Here is a 15,439-nt window from a genome sequence, read left to right on the forward strand (position 1 = left end):
CGTACATGGCGTTGCCAGCATCAGTCCACAGCTGTGACGTTTCGGCCGATGAAAGACCTCCACCTTCTTTCCGCCTTCGATAACAATCCATGTGATTCATGAACAAATGCACATGCATGCAAGATATAATTGATGATGGTGGTTTATGGTTTATGCGTGCTTCTTCTGACACATCCCGGATACTCCTCCCTACCTGCGAAGCCCACAAGTCACGGCTTACCCTGCTCCTTCTCTCGTACTTTCTGCTGGCGCTCCCATCGCCTCCGCTCGTCTTCCTCCTCATCAAGTAAACCTAGGACGAGGTCCTCGGCACCGCCATCGTCCTCCACTGCTCGACGGTACTCATCCTCCCATCTATCTCCCCACTCGGCGTCCGTGCTTCCGCCATCCGTAGCCGGGAGAGGTCCAGAACTGGGTGCTGAGCTTGCGTCGTCCTCAATCGTTGCAAACACGGTGTCATCCTCAAACGATAATGGCGTGCCACTCGCCGCACTCCGGCGCCGACTGCGCTTATGCTGAGCGCGCGCGTACTCGCGCCGCACAACATCTAGGCCTTCGCCGAGGTTAGCAGCTGCGCGACGGATAGGGATGGAACCCCATAACCCGGCTTTGGACGGCGAGCCGTTTGGCAGCGCAGGCACCTGGGGCGAGGGACGAGCGTCCATCATCGAGTGTAGGGCGCTGCTGAGCGGCTCGTCAAACGAACTAGCCTCTGGAGGGGCGGGGTGGTGTACCTCAACTTCGGGGCGGAATACAAGGCGCCGCGTGCGCGCCACCTTGTCCAGCACGGAGAGTGGAGAAAACTCGTCAGTCGGGATTGCGGCGTGGAATGTTGCCTGGTGCGAAAGGTAGATGGATGATGGGAGAATTCTCGGACTCGTGCTGTGCGTGCGAATCTCGGCATAGTGAATGCTGCCGCGCCCGCCGTCCGCAGCACCGGGATCCATTTGCTTCGAGTCCATGACTGCTGGAAGCGTCACCATGTCCATGAACCCTCCCTCGCCGATAGGCAGCGCCCAGCGCGCAACGACGGCTGACTTAATGTCGAGGTCGCTCTCGCTTCTCAGACCTGCCTTCTGCCGCATCATTTCCGTCAGATTACTGCTGAGTCTCCGATGCGCCTCAGCTGGCGGGCTCGCCGCTGTAAGTGCAACCTGGTGGGCAGCAAGGCGGGCGAGGTCGAGCTCTGCTTTGGCCGAACGGAAGATGACAATGTCCTGGCACAACGTTCCTTTGCCGAGCGGGTGGGTGCGGAGGGCGGCAAACATGGCAACAGCATTTGCGGTCATACCCTCGGCATCCGCCTTCTCTTGCGTGTTCTCAGACACTCCTGCTCGATATGGCCGGATTCGAGCGCACGGCGCGATCTCCACTGACAGTGCCGGAAGAATATGAGCGTTTGTTAGCTTCAGCGGTACGTGGCTTGCTGCTGTAGGCTTCCCACCGCCAGGGCAAACGGGGAAGACGTCTGCTGTTAATGGCAATAGATGCAAAAACTCACGAACGGTCCCCCGCCCTGTACCAACCGCAACGTATCTGCCGTCGGGTGACCACGAAACGGAGCGGACGCTGGCTGTGGTATTGCCGCGACGCAGAACGTACGTGTCCCACACCTCGCCTTTTGGCGGACCGGGCCGCGAGAGCATCGCTCCCCTGGGCCGCACTTCGAGCACGTGAAAAGCACGGCCGTCGGCTGGAGCAGCGAAAAGCCTTGTGCCATCAGGAGAGAAATTAAGGAGCACGACTGGCTGGTCGCGAGGTATAGTGGAGCGAGGGCTTTGCGTTGGCATCGCAGCGACCAGGTGTCGGAGGGAAGGGAGTCGGAAGTGAGCGATAAGCTCGGGCTCGACGGATGATGCGGGAAATAGGTCGAGAATCTTTACCCACACGCCGCCGAGCGGCTTGGGCGACGCGATGTCCGCATCCTCGTGGGACCGGCTCTCGCATGTTTCAGAGGTGGGTGAAGAGAGGTTCTCAAGCACGCGATCGTTTGGTGCACTCGACGCCAAGCGCCCGGAGCTGGCCTGGCTAGCTGCCTTGGCGCCCGCCTTGAGACCAGCCCAGACGCCGCGTGCCACACCACCGCCGAGCTCGACGGCCGAGCTGAGGATCGCGCCTTGTGCGGTCGGCGGCGCGGCTGTGGACGCCGAGCCTTGGCTGCTGACGCTGCTGATGCGCGGCCGTGTCATTGACGCAGTGACGATCGATCCCAGACCATGAGGCCCTGGTGTAGCAGCCGGCTCGCTAGAGGCTAGTGCAAGCAGCCGACCGGATAGTGCCACCACCGGAAGGAAGCTCTGCGGATGCGCTGGCAGACCGACTATCGATGGCGTAACAAGCTCAAGATCCTGGTTGACGACATAGATCGAGGGCGAGGGGTGCGACGTTGTCTGCCATCAGCAGCGCAACCTCGGCAACTTACGATGACAATGGCCCGCTGAGAGGCGGTCACGGAACCGGCGATTCCTTTGCCGACGTCAAGACGCCGGTATGCTCGCCCAGTACGGAGGCTGATGAGCGAAACGCCAAGGGGGCCCTGCAGGCCGCGGGACTCCGGCGAGTGGGTGCTGTTGTCAGCTCGTCATCCGTGCTTCGGAGCTGACCATACGGCGAGAACAGGTCCATGTTCGCCCCACATGCGATGATGGAGAAGACATGCATTTAGCACAGTCTCGTTGCGCTGCGTGCGGCACTCTTGTACTCCGGGAAGAGCTGAAAACTGTGCGTCGCTGGCGTACAAGACGCTGGGGATGGTTGCGATTTCAACTGGGGCGGGGAAGGTCTCCGGAACATGCGGGTCATCAGGAATGACGCCGTCGCTCAACGCGAACACCTGCACGGCCCGCTGCGCCCATGCTATTAGCACGCGACTGCAGTCAGCATCATAGAAACGCGAAAATCTCACCTCCGCCCACTGCCGAGGTCCGCGTCAGCCCACGCCCCGCCTGCGGCTTCCACGGTAGGAAGGGGATTGACACTCGGGCTAGGGCTCTTGGGGAGAAATGACTTCAGAGCTCCGACGCCCGCCATCTCCGAGATGCCGCTGATTGATGGTAGGTTGCTGAAGAGTGACGAGAGAGACTGGGCTTCGCTGCCGTCAGTGCTGTGCGGTGATGTGGAGGCCCACTCGACTGGTAGAGCTGCAGTCAGCGTCCGCCTTCTGCCCAGCCCAATGCATTCGCACTCACGTTGGGCGGCGCGCATGCGCCGCACAGCCCCCGCCGGCCGTTTGGGGTGGTGCGGCGAGGGCATGTCAAAGGTATGAGTGCCGCGCGGCGGCGATCTGGTATGAGGAGCGGAACACGTGCGGGTAGGCCGAGGCAGGACAAGTTACGGCGGGCGGCGTGGCGTGGGGACGGCGTGGAGAAGAAGAAGAAGGGTGACGATATATGTGAGCAGTGCTGAGTGCGATGGTGAGAGGCGTTGGGTGGGGGCTGTGATGAGGGATGAAGAGGTGACGAGAGAGCGGATGGGTGGGCGACGGGAGGGATGGACGCGTTGATAAGAGTGATCGGCAACTGCCCTAGCCTCGTGGCGAGTGGCGACTGGGTGGCAACTGGAGCGAGTAGGATGACGACTCGGCTCGAGGAGACTTCACAGTGCAGATTCGCCGAGTCGTTGGAGTTACGCAGAGCAAGGACAAGGAGGGTGAGTGTGTAGAGGGCAATGGAGGCAGCGCTCAACGACGGAATGAGCAGCGGACAGAGGTGGGTGGCAAACACGGTTGTATCGGAACTCGACTCGGACGTCACCACCCTTCCAGCTTCCGGATACGAGAAGGGGGGCTCGATCAGGTCCTATGCCGCACCATCCCCACACCGCACGCCCACCACGCCCACCTGACCCAGCGCACTCATGAGCATGACACCTGCGCAAGCTTGGAGGCGCAGTCATCATTGCTGCGAGCGGAGGTGAGGTGTTGGAGACGACTGTGGGGCGTGAGTGCATTGTGATGATTGGCATTGCGTAGCGCAATTTGAGGATCCACAGCAAGGAGAGCAAGGTGATGCAGATGAGCAAAGGGGAAGACGTCGCTCGAGATGTGACTCGCAGCACGGAGGTCCACCTATGCGAGGACGAGCACCTCGTTGAGCCACTTGGTGTGGACAAGCCAGCACGTTCGGTGCAGTTCGGATATCAGCAAGATCGCAGCATCGTGGACCGAGAGCTCAGCTACGCGACGGATTCGAACAGCTCACCACTGTTGTTCTGGTAACCATATCTTTCACGGAAAGATTGCTCGCCGCGATCAATAGCACACTGTGAGGATCAACGCGGAGTCCTCAAGGTCTAGCTAGGCCAGACGTCAAGTCACAGTCCGATCGACGATCAGCTGGCGCGGATGCGGCGGGATTGCCATTGATCGTTGTTGTGGCAGAACGCATCTTCTGATTTCTAGAGCAAACTGCAACATCCTGGCTGACTGCTGCATCGTTGACCGTAAGCAGCCTGACCTAATCCATACTGATCCACTTCGAGAAGATAGAGTGGTTGTGATTGGATCTGAGACTGATGGGCGCTGTCCGCGGCCGGCCGGCCATCGCCGTCGTCTTGGCGCTCAGTCACGTTCCGCACCATCACCCCGCTTCTAGGGCCTATCAGGCAGTTGGACGTGTCCGATTGCCGATTGCCGCCATGGGCAGGGAAATCGCCTGCTTTCCATGCACCGCGGCCGGTCGGACACCGCCGCTCACCACCTCCAAACGTCGTGACTCTCTTTCAACACCGCGCCACATTTTCTTCTTACTAATTTTCCACAGCGGACTCGGCGTCCGGCGAGGTAATGTATGCTTGTGGGGCGACGTCGTGCCTTTGTGCTCTCACACCTTCACACGGCCTTGCTCTTCCGCTCTGTGACTGATGTCACCAGAAGGCCTGGTCGACGCAACTGACTTTGCTCCGTCCCGATCCATGACTTTCTGTGGAACACTCATGATGGGCGAGGCGGCGCTCACCGCTCACTAACGGAGAAACTGATCTCGGCGCCCGTCACTGGTGGCACCGCATGTGCACATCGCTCTTGTCCCGCCAAACGCTGAGCTAGCTGTGGGAAGACTTCACGCGCCAAGCGCAAGTCGTTAGTCGCCAATCGTCGAGTGAGGTCCGCTTTCTCGCCCTTGGGAATACCCGTGTACCACGCTCACCAGAGGCCAGCTCCGGACCTGGCGGGGGCGTGAACGCCGTTTGTCTCATCTACTCGGAGAAACCTTTGAAAGTTCTCGGCGTGAGAACGGCCCTCGTCGGCGAGAGTCCATGCCATCACTGCCGCAGGGCGGTGCCACCCTGCGGCAGTCTTACGGCGCCTGGGTAAACTCTTGGTCTGGTCTTGGACAGTACCGGCGTAACTTGTGTGGCTAATGATCGAGCACTTCCCCACAAGATCCCAGCGTCAGTCACATTGGCGACGAGGAACGTACAGGATCATGTCTGCGCGAGGCGCGGGTCCTGCGTTCCCTCTTGGCGCGTGGGTTTGTCCGTAAAATCATTCCCAGCCCCGCCCGGGTCCTGTAAAACCCACAGGGATGTCAACTCGTGACCATGCGTCCTCACCACCTTGTTGCGGCTCCAGAACGTTACCCGACGAAGCGCCGCTCACTCAACCCCCCCGTTCCTACGGGCCGCGGGATGTGGCAAGCGACGCCATTTACGTGAAGTGGTGTGTGCCCACAAATTCGACAGGCGCGGCGGGGTGAAATAGCCACATCGAAGCAATACGAGGTCGCAAAGGGGTGCGTCTACTTCCCCCTTCTTCCAATCGTGACTCGCTGGCCTGTCCCCTGGGTTTCTCGCAGGCAGATCCAGAGGCACAGACAACCCACTCTGAATTCCAACGCTGTGGCTGATCTTCCTGGAACGCTGTTTCGCCATGTTCGCATCCAGCCACGAAAACTAGGATTGCTGAAATTTCAGAGGATTCTCCGGCGCGGCAGCCACCGACCTGGCATCGAACAAAAGCCGACACCGCTTCTACCGTCGAATAGAAACGCCGCGAAGACACTCTTGGCAGGCGCGATGCCGATCGTGTGTCGCAACGGCAGTCAGTGTTGATGGCGCGAACTGAGGCAGTGAAGTCGGTGGTTGAACGAAATGCTGGTGGTAACCGAGCCGTCACCGAGGTGCCACGCGCTGATCATCATTTCCTCCTTCCCGTCCCATCACCAGATGTGCTGCATGCACATGATCCCTGGCAGTTGCCAGACATGCATCTCGCCTGTGCGTGTATGCGTGGTTTTTTTGCGACGTTGGTAGATGCAACGAGTGCCTGCGCCAAGTATCCTCTCGGCAGGTGTCAACAACGCTGACGAGGACTGCCATCTCCGGGCGTTCTCCAATAGCTCGTCCCCAACGAGGCATTCATCGAGCATAGCTGTCGCCGTTTCTACCGCGTCGGCTTTTCTTGGCAGCCCACGTTCATCCTGTGTACTACGGAGGCGCAGAAAGGCTGCGGAGCGCTGACGCGGACGATGACATGTCGGGCCTGCTGCTTCTTACCGAGGCAATCGTTACGGTCACCGAGGGGAGACCGAGCGCGATGCGACGGAGGACGCATGTAGAGCCTTCTGGCAGATTCGATATATATGCTGTTGGGCTGTCCGACACGGGCTGGTCCGTGGCACGCTCCGACTCGCCAAGAGAACATCCCAGTGGCTTAAACGCTAGCACCTGGCTCCGAATATATCGTTCGACATCTACGACTTATAACTCCGTTCCAGCTTCCCCGCTGCCACATTCATTGCGACATCTCCTTCTAAACGCACTACGGGGACACACACCCTGGCCCTGCCCCCGTAACTGGCTGTCGTAACAGTCAAATGGCCGTCTCGGTGTGGGAAGAGTACGATACTAGTCCGTGAGTATCTCCAAGCTACTGCCATGTACGGCAGCATAAACATGCCCACCGCCACTCGGTTTGGCGAGCTGCCACTCACCATGCCGCCACAGCGCGTGTGCAGTGTCAGAACCCTCCGCCACACATGGGCTCGGCGGTTACAACCGGCCCCTTGTGGACTGGGACGGTTACCCGGCCCTGGACCAGCCTGCTATCCCACGGCATTCCGTGGCGCCGCGAAGCAACAAGCTCCTTGTTGCCTGGCGGAAGCTTCCTCTTCTCTGCATCGCGCTCCACAACCTCCCACAGGGGGTGGCGTATCTTACCGCGCTGCCATCGACGATTGGCAGCGAGAGGATGCGCAGGCCGGATGTGCCACTGTGGAGCCAGGGCCTGGGTCTCGGCCCTGCTGGCATAGGGGTTTGGGCTGGAACAAATTGGACGAACCCGTCTTAAGCGAAGTCTGCACCTGTTGCGCTTTTCGCGGCCTGGTCGCTGGTACGACACAGCCCCGGCTTATTGGTCGGCAGACGTGTGCCACAATGCCGTTGTTTGGTTGCTTCGCCTTCCAGATCTCCGGGACAGGGTGAGGGGGGTGCACATCGCCCGACAGTCGGGACAGCTGACCCCTGCCCTCCCGAAACGCGCAATCCAAAACCCGAATGCATGCTGTGTAGGCCGCGCCTTTGCGCGGGCGTGCCTTGCTCCATCTCTCTCGGTCACCACAAGATCCCCGCCGAACGTCCAGCCCTCCTGATGCAGATGCAGATGCAGATGAGGTTACTCTGCGGCTCCGAATAGCAGCCGTCGATAGCCGAGGTGATGTTGAAACGAGCCTCCCCACTCTGCTGAATATCTCCCCCACCCTGCGCTGGTGACGGAATGTGTGAACATGATCATTGATCTCCGTGTTGTGAGCCCGCACCACACCGAGATCCCGAAATGCGCCTGCGCGTGCCCCGATAGCGACGGGCAGATTGGCTAGTCGGAGCGCCCAGTGGGCGGACGCTCGTCGGTCGGCCTCTCAGCTCCACCCATGCCCATGGACATTTCGACGTAGCGGGACATGGCGTCGCCCACATGCGTCTCGAGCTCGAGTCCGAGCGGGTTGCCGTCTGGCATGTGGAAGGAGGCTTGAGGCATGGATGGGCCGCCTTGCCCTGCCCAGCTCATGCCGTCTGGGCCAGCCGAGACGGGGGACGTGGCGCTGGTCGACTGCACGCCGTGGGGATGGAGAGGGGGCAGGCCTGTCGCGCCGTAGGGGAAGCCGGGATCGTAGGAGGGCGCGCCAAAGTGCTGACTGGTGGGGTCGAGGTCCATGCTGGGCCAGAGATGAGGCTGGGCGAAGAGATGCTGGGGCATCTGTGGGGAGGTGTGTTGCGAGATGGAGGGCGAGGAGAGGTGACGTTCGGTACGGACGGGCGTCATGGGCTGCGTCTGCCCAAACACGGGAGTGGTGGCTATGCTCGGCGAGCGACTGGTTAACCGGTCGAGTTCGCCTTGCAGCTCGGCTATGGTCAGTGCTTGCAATGAAAGGAGAATGGTGCTCACCGACTCTGGCTTCGAGCTTTGCGACAGCGGCGCGCGGATCCTCCTCTTCGGGCTCTTCTGGTTCGTTGTTCTCGAAGACGCACTGAACACCTCGCGCGTCGCGTTCCGGATCGGGTTGAGTGCGTGCCAGGAACCGGAAGCTGCGCACACAGCTGGAGCAGTGCGGCCGCGCGGCATCGCACTTGATCCGTCGGCGCCGGCAGGTCAGGCAGGCTTGGTTCCGGTGCAGTTGATCGGCGGAGCGCTTGAGTTTGCGGGGCGGCTTGCGCGGGGGATCGTCGCCTGCCCCTGTCGGCGCGATGGGCGACGTGGACGTCGAGGCGGTGGGCGAGCCCATCGAGACGGCGACGGCGAGTGCCAAGGACAGGGGCGGGACGCGGGGGCGGCGTTGCGGCGGTGGTGGCTTAGGGGATGGTAGTTGCTGATCGGCGCCACTTTTTTTTTTTTTTTTTGGGCGATCACCACGAAGAAGCAACCTCGGCTCAACGTAGAGAAGAATGGGAGTGTATGATGTCAAACGAGAGAGCTGTTGACTGTTGTACTATTTCCGCAAAGGGCCGGTGACAAGACCGAAGCAAGACCGAAGTGTGTAGAAGGGTGTAGGGGGTCTGTGGCGATTGGGTGCGTGGCGACCTGCAGTACGCGCTCGCACCTTGATATCGTCCATCGCTCTCGGTATCTGGAAGCTCGGTGACTACCTCTGCATATGAAGCGGCTCCTCCCACCTGTCTGCGGGCTGACTAGGCGGCGCGCAAGTACACCGTTGGGAGCAAGTGTGGGAGGTGAGGCTTGCTTGGCGTAACTGACGTGCCGGCCATGTGCGCGGCCGTGTTTGCTGGGGCCCTCTCGGGCTTCTCGGGATCGGGCTGGTCGTAGGTCCTGCGTGACGATCGGCCGTGATCGTGGCATGCCACCTTGTGTTTTGACTCCGCGCCCAGCGTTTCCCACAGTGCGGATGACCCTTTGCTGGACTATGACTGCCTGCCGTAGCTGCCGTCAGCATTTCTGACCACGCAATTTCAGGCCATTTGCTAGAGGCTGACCAGCATACCAGTCAACGCTTACCCAGCATGTTCGTCCAGGAACTGTGATTGCCTTCATCCTCTTTAAATGTTATCGTAATACATGTTAGTCAAGCACTCCAATACTCGCAGAATGCCCAAGAAGGTTCCGGATGGTTCACCGCCATACTTAAGACACATGTTCGACAACATTGATCAGCAACACCAAGTCCCTTCATTTTGTGTATCGCAACGATCGCCAGATCCTGAACAACCCTCCGAGCCCTATTCACTTCCGGCGCGGCTGCTGATTATAGCACCACTGACATACCTCACTGGTGCCAGTCGAAACAGGCGACAGCGTGCTTCACCATCCCACGTTCAACACCTGTCCTGCATCAGCCTGTGCATCGGCTCCCGGGACGGGTGCACAGCATTGACATTCCTCGCCCCACATGAGGCAGGAGCACGGGAAACGGCTGACTCCGTCAAGTTCGGCGTGAAGATACCGATGTAGTGTCTAGTCGCGACTTGTACGTCTGTGTACTGTAGGTGGAAGGGACGTGCTACGGCCGGGGCAAGGACGGAACGGCCCCAGCCCGTGTCGAATCAAGTGGTGTCGTGACAAATGTGGCGCTCCACACGGGACTCCATCATGAGATCCAGAGCGCTCTACTCTACGTTGATCTGCATCACCTGGCCACCTTGCATATCGGCATCAGGCATGCTTATCGCTCGGCATGGCTTCGGCATCGGCAAGTACACGGCAAGCGGGGTTGAACATGTTACTAACCTCCGCCCGTATCTGCCGAGGTAGTATGCCGGCCGCTTTACTCCGTGCGTCCGTGTTGATTCTTTAGCGAGGTCAACTGCTCATCTTGTCACCGGATCACCGGATCACGGCCTATCGCGGATCGCGGATCAGCTGGGCTCCACTCCCTTGTCGCGTGGCCTGATTCTCTCGTGCTCATCGCGTGGCCTGATATCGAGCGGCACGGTTCAGCGCGGTTCAGTCCACAATGTCAGCCACCGGATCTCGGACCGGTGCGCCGGCCGGACAACGGCCCGGCGCGGCAATGCTTCAGCAGCCCACCACATATACATGAATCGCCTGGCGCCGTTTTTCCCAACTCATCCCCAGTACTCATCTACTCGCCGCCATGACCCAGCGCCCCCGTGTTCTTATCTGTGGTGAGTTCTCCGGCGCGGTATCCACCTGTTGTCGCCACACCGCTGACATCAGCCAACCCCAAGACGGGGCTTGTGTGGACCCAGCCCGACTGCGCCGAGAAGTTCCAGGACATTGCCGATGTCGTGCAGCTCGACTCGAACTCGGTCGACGAGTTCTTCAACGACTGGGACGCAAAGTACAAGGGCGTGACGGCGATCTACCGGCACAACGACTCGGTGTCCGCCGTCGGGCTGTTCGACAAGGCGTTCATCGACCGCCTGCCGGCGAGCGTCAAGCTCATCGCCCACAACGGGGCGGGGTACGACCAGATCGACGTGGCGGCGGCGACCGCGCGTGGCATCGAGGTCTCGCACACCCCCAAAGCCGTCGACTCGGCTACCGCCACCGTCGCGGCGTACCTCACGCTCTCGGCGCTCCGCCAGTTCCACCGCGCCGAGACGAATGTGCGCGCCGGCAAGTGGAAGAGCGGGCTTGTGCCCGCGCTCGACCCCGACCAGAAGGTCGTGGGCATCGTCGGCATGGGCGGCATCGGGTCGGCGTACGCGCGCCGCATGCTCGCGTTCGACATGAAGATCCTGTACTACAACCGCCGCGAGATCAGCCCCAAGCCCGACTTTGACTGCACTTACTGCAGCTCGCTGGACGAGCTGCTTGCGCAGAGCGACGTCGTGTCCCTCAACCTCCCGTTGAACGACAAGACCAAGGGGTCGTTTGGGCGCGAGCAGTTCGCCAAGATGAAGAAGGGGAGCGTGCTCGTCAACACTGCGCGCGGAGGAGTCGTCGACGAAGACGCGCTCATCGACGCCCTCGAGAGCGGACACCTCTTCTCCGCCGGCCTCGACGTGTTCCCCGACGAGCCTAATGTCAACCCCCGCCTCATCGCCAACGACAAGATCACCCTCCTTCCGCATATGGGCACCGAGACCAAGGACACGCAGCGCAAGATGGAGCTCCTCGTTCTCGACAACATCGCATCGTTCATCCAGGGTAAGGGGTTGCTCACCCAGGTCCCCGAGCAGCGCCAGTAGGCCGTGTATTAGATTCTGCATGTGGTTTGTTGTGCGCGGAGCCTGCTGGCCTGAGGATGCGGAGTATTGGCCATGAGTGTGCGCATGTGCTCGCGGAAGCTGTGACACCTCCCAACTCGCCTGACAAGAGGCCTGGCCGCCAGGCGGGGAGGTTAAGCAGCGAGACGCATGTCCGTAAATTAACCAGGCGCCGAGGAATACTTGACACGGGTTGCTGACCTTGGGACAGGTGCTTGGATCGAGCTGAGGTTAGTGCGTGGGCCGGGAGTGAAAGGTCAGTGCACAAGTGGTAAGGGGTCTCGCCCAGATGGGATCGAGAGCGGCTTGGATCGAGAGGCCCGCCGCGGCATTGTTCGAGCCCACGGCAGACATGGCTGCAGCTACCGCAGCACTTCCGGTGAGTACCATCACCTTGCCGCTGATCGTTCGCAGAGTTGAAGAGCTTTCTACGCTACTTGGTTGCAACCGAGCTTGATACAGGCAGCAGATGACTGAATCGGGGGCTTACATGTTACCAGGGTTTTGCGTGAGTGGAGCGATTGCGAGTGGGGCCGTGCGTGTAAAGGACACGGCAGCTTGGCGAGCGTTGGCCAGTAGCGCAGTCTCGATGGTCTGGGCCGTGCGATCCGTGCAGACAGACGGCATTCAGCCGAGCTCGTCGACCAATCCATGGCTCGAAGAGAGCGCGTGAAACTGTGCGCTACGGCGCGGGCAGCGACGGCCACAGCGCGATCCGGAGTACTCCTGGCGTGCTCCCCATCGCCGACCCGCCCATGATTCAGTGCCTGTGCAATCTCATCTGGCCGTGGCGTTCACGTGTCCAGCCATCTTCTGTCGCCAATAAAGTTGCGACGCCTGCCGGAATGTCGGCGCTGTCAATTGGTGAATGGCCACGGTGTGGATGACAACAGCCTATTGACGCGTTGGCCGTTGGCGGTTGGCCGTTGGCGCATTGATCTTTGTCCGACTGAAGAACAGGGCGAGGGGCTGTGCGACGTCCCGTTGTTCCGTTGCGGCCAACGGATTAGACCCTCACGTCGCGTCGCGTCGAGGGAGGCCTAGTCCCTGCTCCGACCCTGCGTACCTGCGTCCATCCCATCCGGAAGCGCCGAACCCGAAGGGCCAAGGGGCCGGCGCCACTCACCCGAGTGCCTGAGCATGAGCAGCCGAGTATGCACCGATCGCCGAGCCACCGGAAGCAGTGCTGGTCGTGTGAGGTTGGCATGTGGCAGATGAAACTCGATGGCCTGACTTTGACTTGATCGACTTGAGAGGGCGGTGCCGCCGTGCAGATGTGGCAATGTGCACGGCTTGGCAAGCTGTCTCGCGTGTCTGCCAGGCCATAAAAAGGGGCTAGAAACTGTCCGCCTGACGGTTGACGGGGGTGTGACACGGTACACGACACGACACAAGCGGTAATGGCACGCGGCACGGGCGGGAGCGGTCGCCCGTTTGATGGTCGTCGCGTGTCGCTGCCAATGGGCGACGGTACGAGGGCGAGGGCGAGGACGAGGGCGAATGTGATGCGCGATGCGCGCATGTGCGATCGCGAGGTGTTGCGATGCGAGCGTGGCGCATCTCGGCGTGACCAGGGCCATGGTATCACGCCGCAAAGGCAAAGTCGCATGCTGATTGCAGAGGCTGACACCATTCTCTATCCTCGCGGTGCATGATTCTGTTCAGTAACGACCTGAGAGCTGGGACATCGAGTTTGGACGTCGTGACTGGCCCACGATGGTCGTCGAAGCATCAGCGCAATGAGGTGATCAGGTGAGTAGACGACTGTTTTTTTTTTTTTTGTTGTCGCCGATCGCCGAGCTTGAGAAGACGAGAAGTCCCAGAAGAGATTACCGTGGAGGATTCGCAAAGATGGCGTCAGGGATTTGCCGGTATTGTTCCTGTACTCTGTGCGCGTGACAGTCAGGGTCGGGAGCGAGGCTCTCGTTCTGCCCCTTTCCACCCTGAAACGAGGGCGCCATTCCTTGGCACTCTGGCGACTTTGAGTTTGAAAGCTAATCCAAATAAGCCAATATACATCATAGATAAGGGGCCAGTCTTCGCCACCCACTCTGTTGTGACTTGGCGCTTGATGCAGATCCCGGCGGCCAACACCCTTGCAGGTGGTCGCTTGATCTTGTGTTTACGCTGTTGACGCTGCTCAAGAGTGCTTATTGTGGGTTGAAGGTGTATCGTATGCTCGAGGACTGCGAGTGTTGTGCTGTTGTTGTTGGCGGTAATGAGGAATAGAATGGTCTGCTGTAGTTTGGGAAGGACTCGAGCAAGTATGTAGTAATAGTAGTAGTGTAGTGATGAGGACTTGAGGAACGTGACGATTATTATTGACCATGTCTGGGAAATGTTCAGGGTCAAGGTGAAAAGACGGCACGGTGCGAGATTGAAACCCGTGCTACCGTGTGCCCGTGCAAACTCGCGCAATCCGTCGCTCGCCGTCGATGACTGCGCTGCTGCCATTGAGCCCGGGCCCAGCCCCCCGTAAGCCGTCAGGCGTGCAGGCGGCAGGCGGTCTACTGTCTGCCCGTCAGGCCGTCAGTGCTGCAGCCTTGCGGCAAGCCCGGCTTGCCCGGCAACAGCAGCCACCTTTTTGATTCCTGACAACCCACGAACCCACGACCTCCCCATGCACACAGCCCAATCGCGCCCAATCGCCCAATTACCCAAGCTTAGACCTCGGTCAAAAGTCTTGGCTCTTGCGCCCGCGTGCCCCTTGCCCTCCTGTGCCTCCCAGCTCTGAGTTTCTCAATCGCTCGTCGCTATCAACCCCAGCCAGCGCCAGTTGGCCCCAAGTTGGCCGATAGCACACCTGGCACCCGGAAACCTGCAAACCTGCAGGCCTGCAGCGGGTCATCCGTACGGGACGAGCCGCGAGCCGCGAGCCGCCGTACTGTAGATGGTAGTAGAAATTGGATGGGCTCCCCTCCCCCTTGACCACCCTGTCCCTGTGTGTGTGTGGTATGAGAATGGTCTGGCACGCGTCTCTGGACTTGGAAAGAGACTAATGAGGCATGGAGCAGAGGGGCACTAGAGGAGAGAGAGAGAGAGAGCACAAGTGGCGTGAGGCGCATTCAAGAGCGCGCCAAAGCGTTACCCCTTGCCACCCACCCATGCCACCCATCCAACAGGCCACTGCAGCTCTGCTCTGTGTACACCACTTCCTCTCGTACTCGCCTTGCTTTCTCCCCTCCTCCTCCCGCCACCCCTTCCCCTCCCCCTCCTCCCTCCTCCCTCCTCCCTCCTCCCTCCTCCCTCCTCCCACTTATTCTCTCGTCTTCTCCCTTCGTCCATCTTGACATCTTTACATCTCTCTCTCTCTCTTCCTCTCTTCTAATTCTACTCCATCTCCCTTCCATCCTCCACAACTACTAGTGACTCTCATATCTCATCTCTGTCCTCTACTCTACCTCTCTACACGTATCTACTCGACCTCATCAGATCTCTTGCTGTTACAGCTCTCACACCTCGACCTCAACCCTCCTCCTCACTACCACCACCACCACCACAACCACCACCTTCCTTCCATCTAACAATGTCCGCCCCCGTCGAGGAGACCAAGGTGAGTCGCAAACCCCCCTCTCGTTATTCGGCCTGCGTCTGCGTTCACCTGTTGTGGGGGCGGGCCAACCAACTCGAGTGGCAACATCGCGTCACCGGACTGCGGTGGCGTCGTAGCTCTTGTCCTTTGAATGCCATCGCACCTTCTCCCATTTTGGTCTGACCGCCTGGCTGGCTGCCCTGTCCATGCTGCACATGCACAGTCATGCAAACCCCAGATCGGGTCCGAAGCTGGGCCAGGTCAGCTGCTCTTGGGCGGATTCGAGGT

The 15,439-nt window shown here is 60.1% G+C and overlaps 6 protein-coding genes across 6 annotated transcripts; 1 reads left to right on the forward strand and 5 right to left on the reverse strand.

The window, feature by feature from the left end:
* Nucleotides 1-209: 209 nt before the first annotated feature.
* On the reverse strand, nt 210-3,252 carry COLE_04848 (uncharacterized protein; the record flags this gene model as incomplete). The annotated part of the gene is made up of 6 exons (XM_065626371.1): nt 210-1,468; nt 1,502-2,390; nt 2,423-2,567; nt 2,604-2,870; nt 2,906-3,110; nt 3,189-3,252. The coding sequence occupies 6 exons, from the start codon at nt 3,250-3,252 to the stop codon at nt 210-212; spliced, it is 2,829 nt and encodes a 942-aa protein (XP_065482312.1).
* Nucleotides 3,253-7,810: 4,558 nt separating this feature from the next.
* Nucleotides 7,811-8,717, reverse strand: COLE_04849 (uncharacterized protein; the record flags this gene model as incomplete). The annotated part of the gene is made up of 2 exons (XM_018426468.2): nt 7,811-8,340; nt 8,381-8,717. The coding sequence occupies 2 exons, from the start codon at nt 8,715-8,717 to the stop codon at nt 7,811-7,813; spliced, it is 867 nt and encodes a 288-aa protein (XP_018280840.1).
* Nucleotides 8,718-10,541: 1,824 nt separating this feature from the next.
* Nucleotides 10,542-11,601, forward strand: COLE_04850 (uncharacterized protein; the record flags this gene model as incomplete). Its single annotated transcript, XM_018419661.2, has 2 exons — nt 10,542-10,572; nt 10,625-11,601. The coding sequence occupies 2 exons, from the start codon at nt 10,542-10,544 to the stop codon at nt 11,599-11,601; spliced, it is 1,008 nt and encodes a 335-aa protein (XP_018280839.1).
* A 1,024-nt stretch (nt 11,602-12,625) lies between these two features.
* Nucleotides 12,626-13,252, reverse strand: COLE_04851 (uncharacterized protein; the record flags this gene model as incomplete). The annotated part of the gene is made up of 1 exon (XM_018419665.2): nt 12,626-13,252. The coding sequence occupies one exon, from the start codon at nt 13,250-13,252 to the stop codon at nt 12,626-12,628; it is 627 nt and encodes a 208-aa protein (XP_018280838.1).
* A 269-nt stretch (nt 13,253-13,521) lies between these two features.
* On the reverse strand, nt 13,522-14,073 carry COLE_04852 (uncharacterized protein; the record flags this gene model as incomplete). The annotated part of the gene is made up of 1 exon (XM_018422413.2): nt 13,522-14,073. One exon carries the CDS (start codon nt 14,071-14,073, stop codon nt 13,522-13,524), a length of 552 nt encoding a protein of 183 aa, XP_018280837.1.
* A 302-nt stretch (nt 14,074-14,375) lies between these two features.
* On the reverse strand, nt 14,376-14,684 carry COLE_04853 (uncharacterized protein; the record flags this gene model as incomplete). Its single annotated transcript, XM_018422412.2, has 1 exon — nt 14,376-14,684. One exon carries the CDS (start codon nt 14,682-14,684, stop codon nt 14,376-14,378), a length of 309 nt encoding a protein of 102 aa, XP_018280836.1.
* Nucleotides 14,685-15,439: the final 755 nt, after the last annotated feature.

The sequence above is a fragment of the Cutaneotrichosporon oleaginosum genome (assembly GCF_008065305.1).
Source record: "Cutaneotrichosporon oleaginosum strain ATCC 20508 chromosome Unknown ATCC20508_contig04, whole genome shotgun sequence".
In the NCBI taxonomy this organism is placed as follows: Eukaryota; Fungi; Basidiomycota; class Tremellomycetes; order Trichosporonales; family Trichosporonaceae; genus Cutaneotrichosporon; species Cutaneotrichosporon oleaginosum.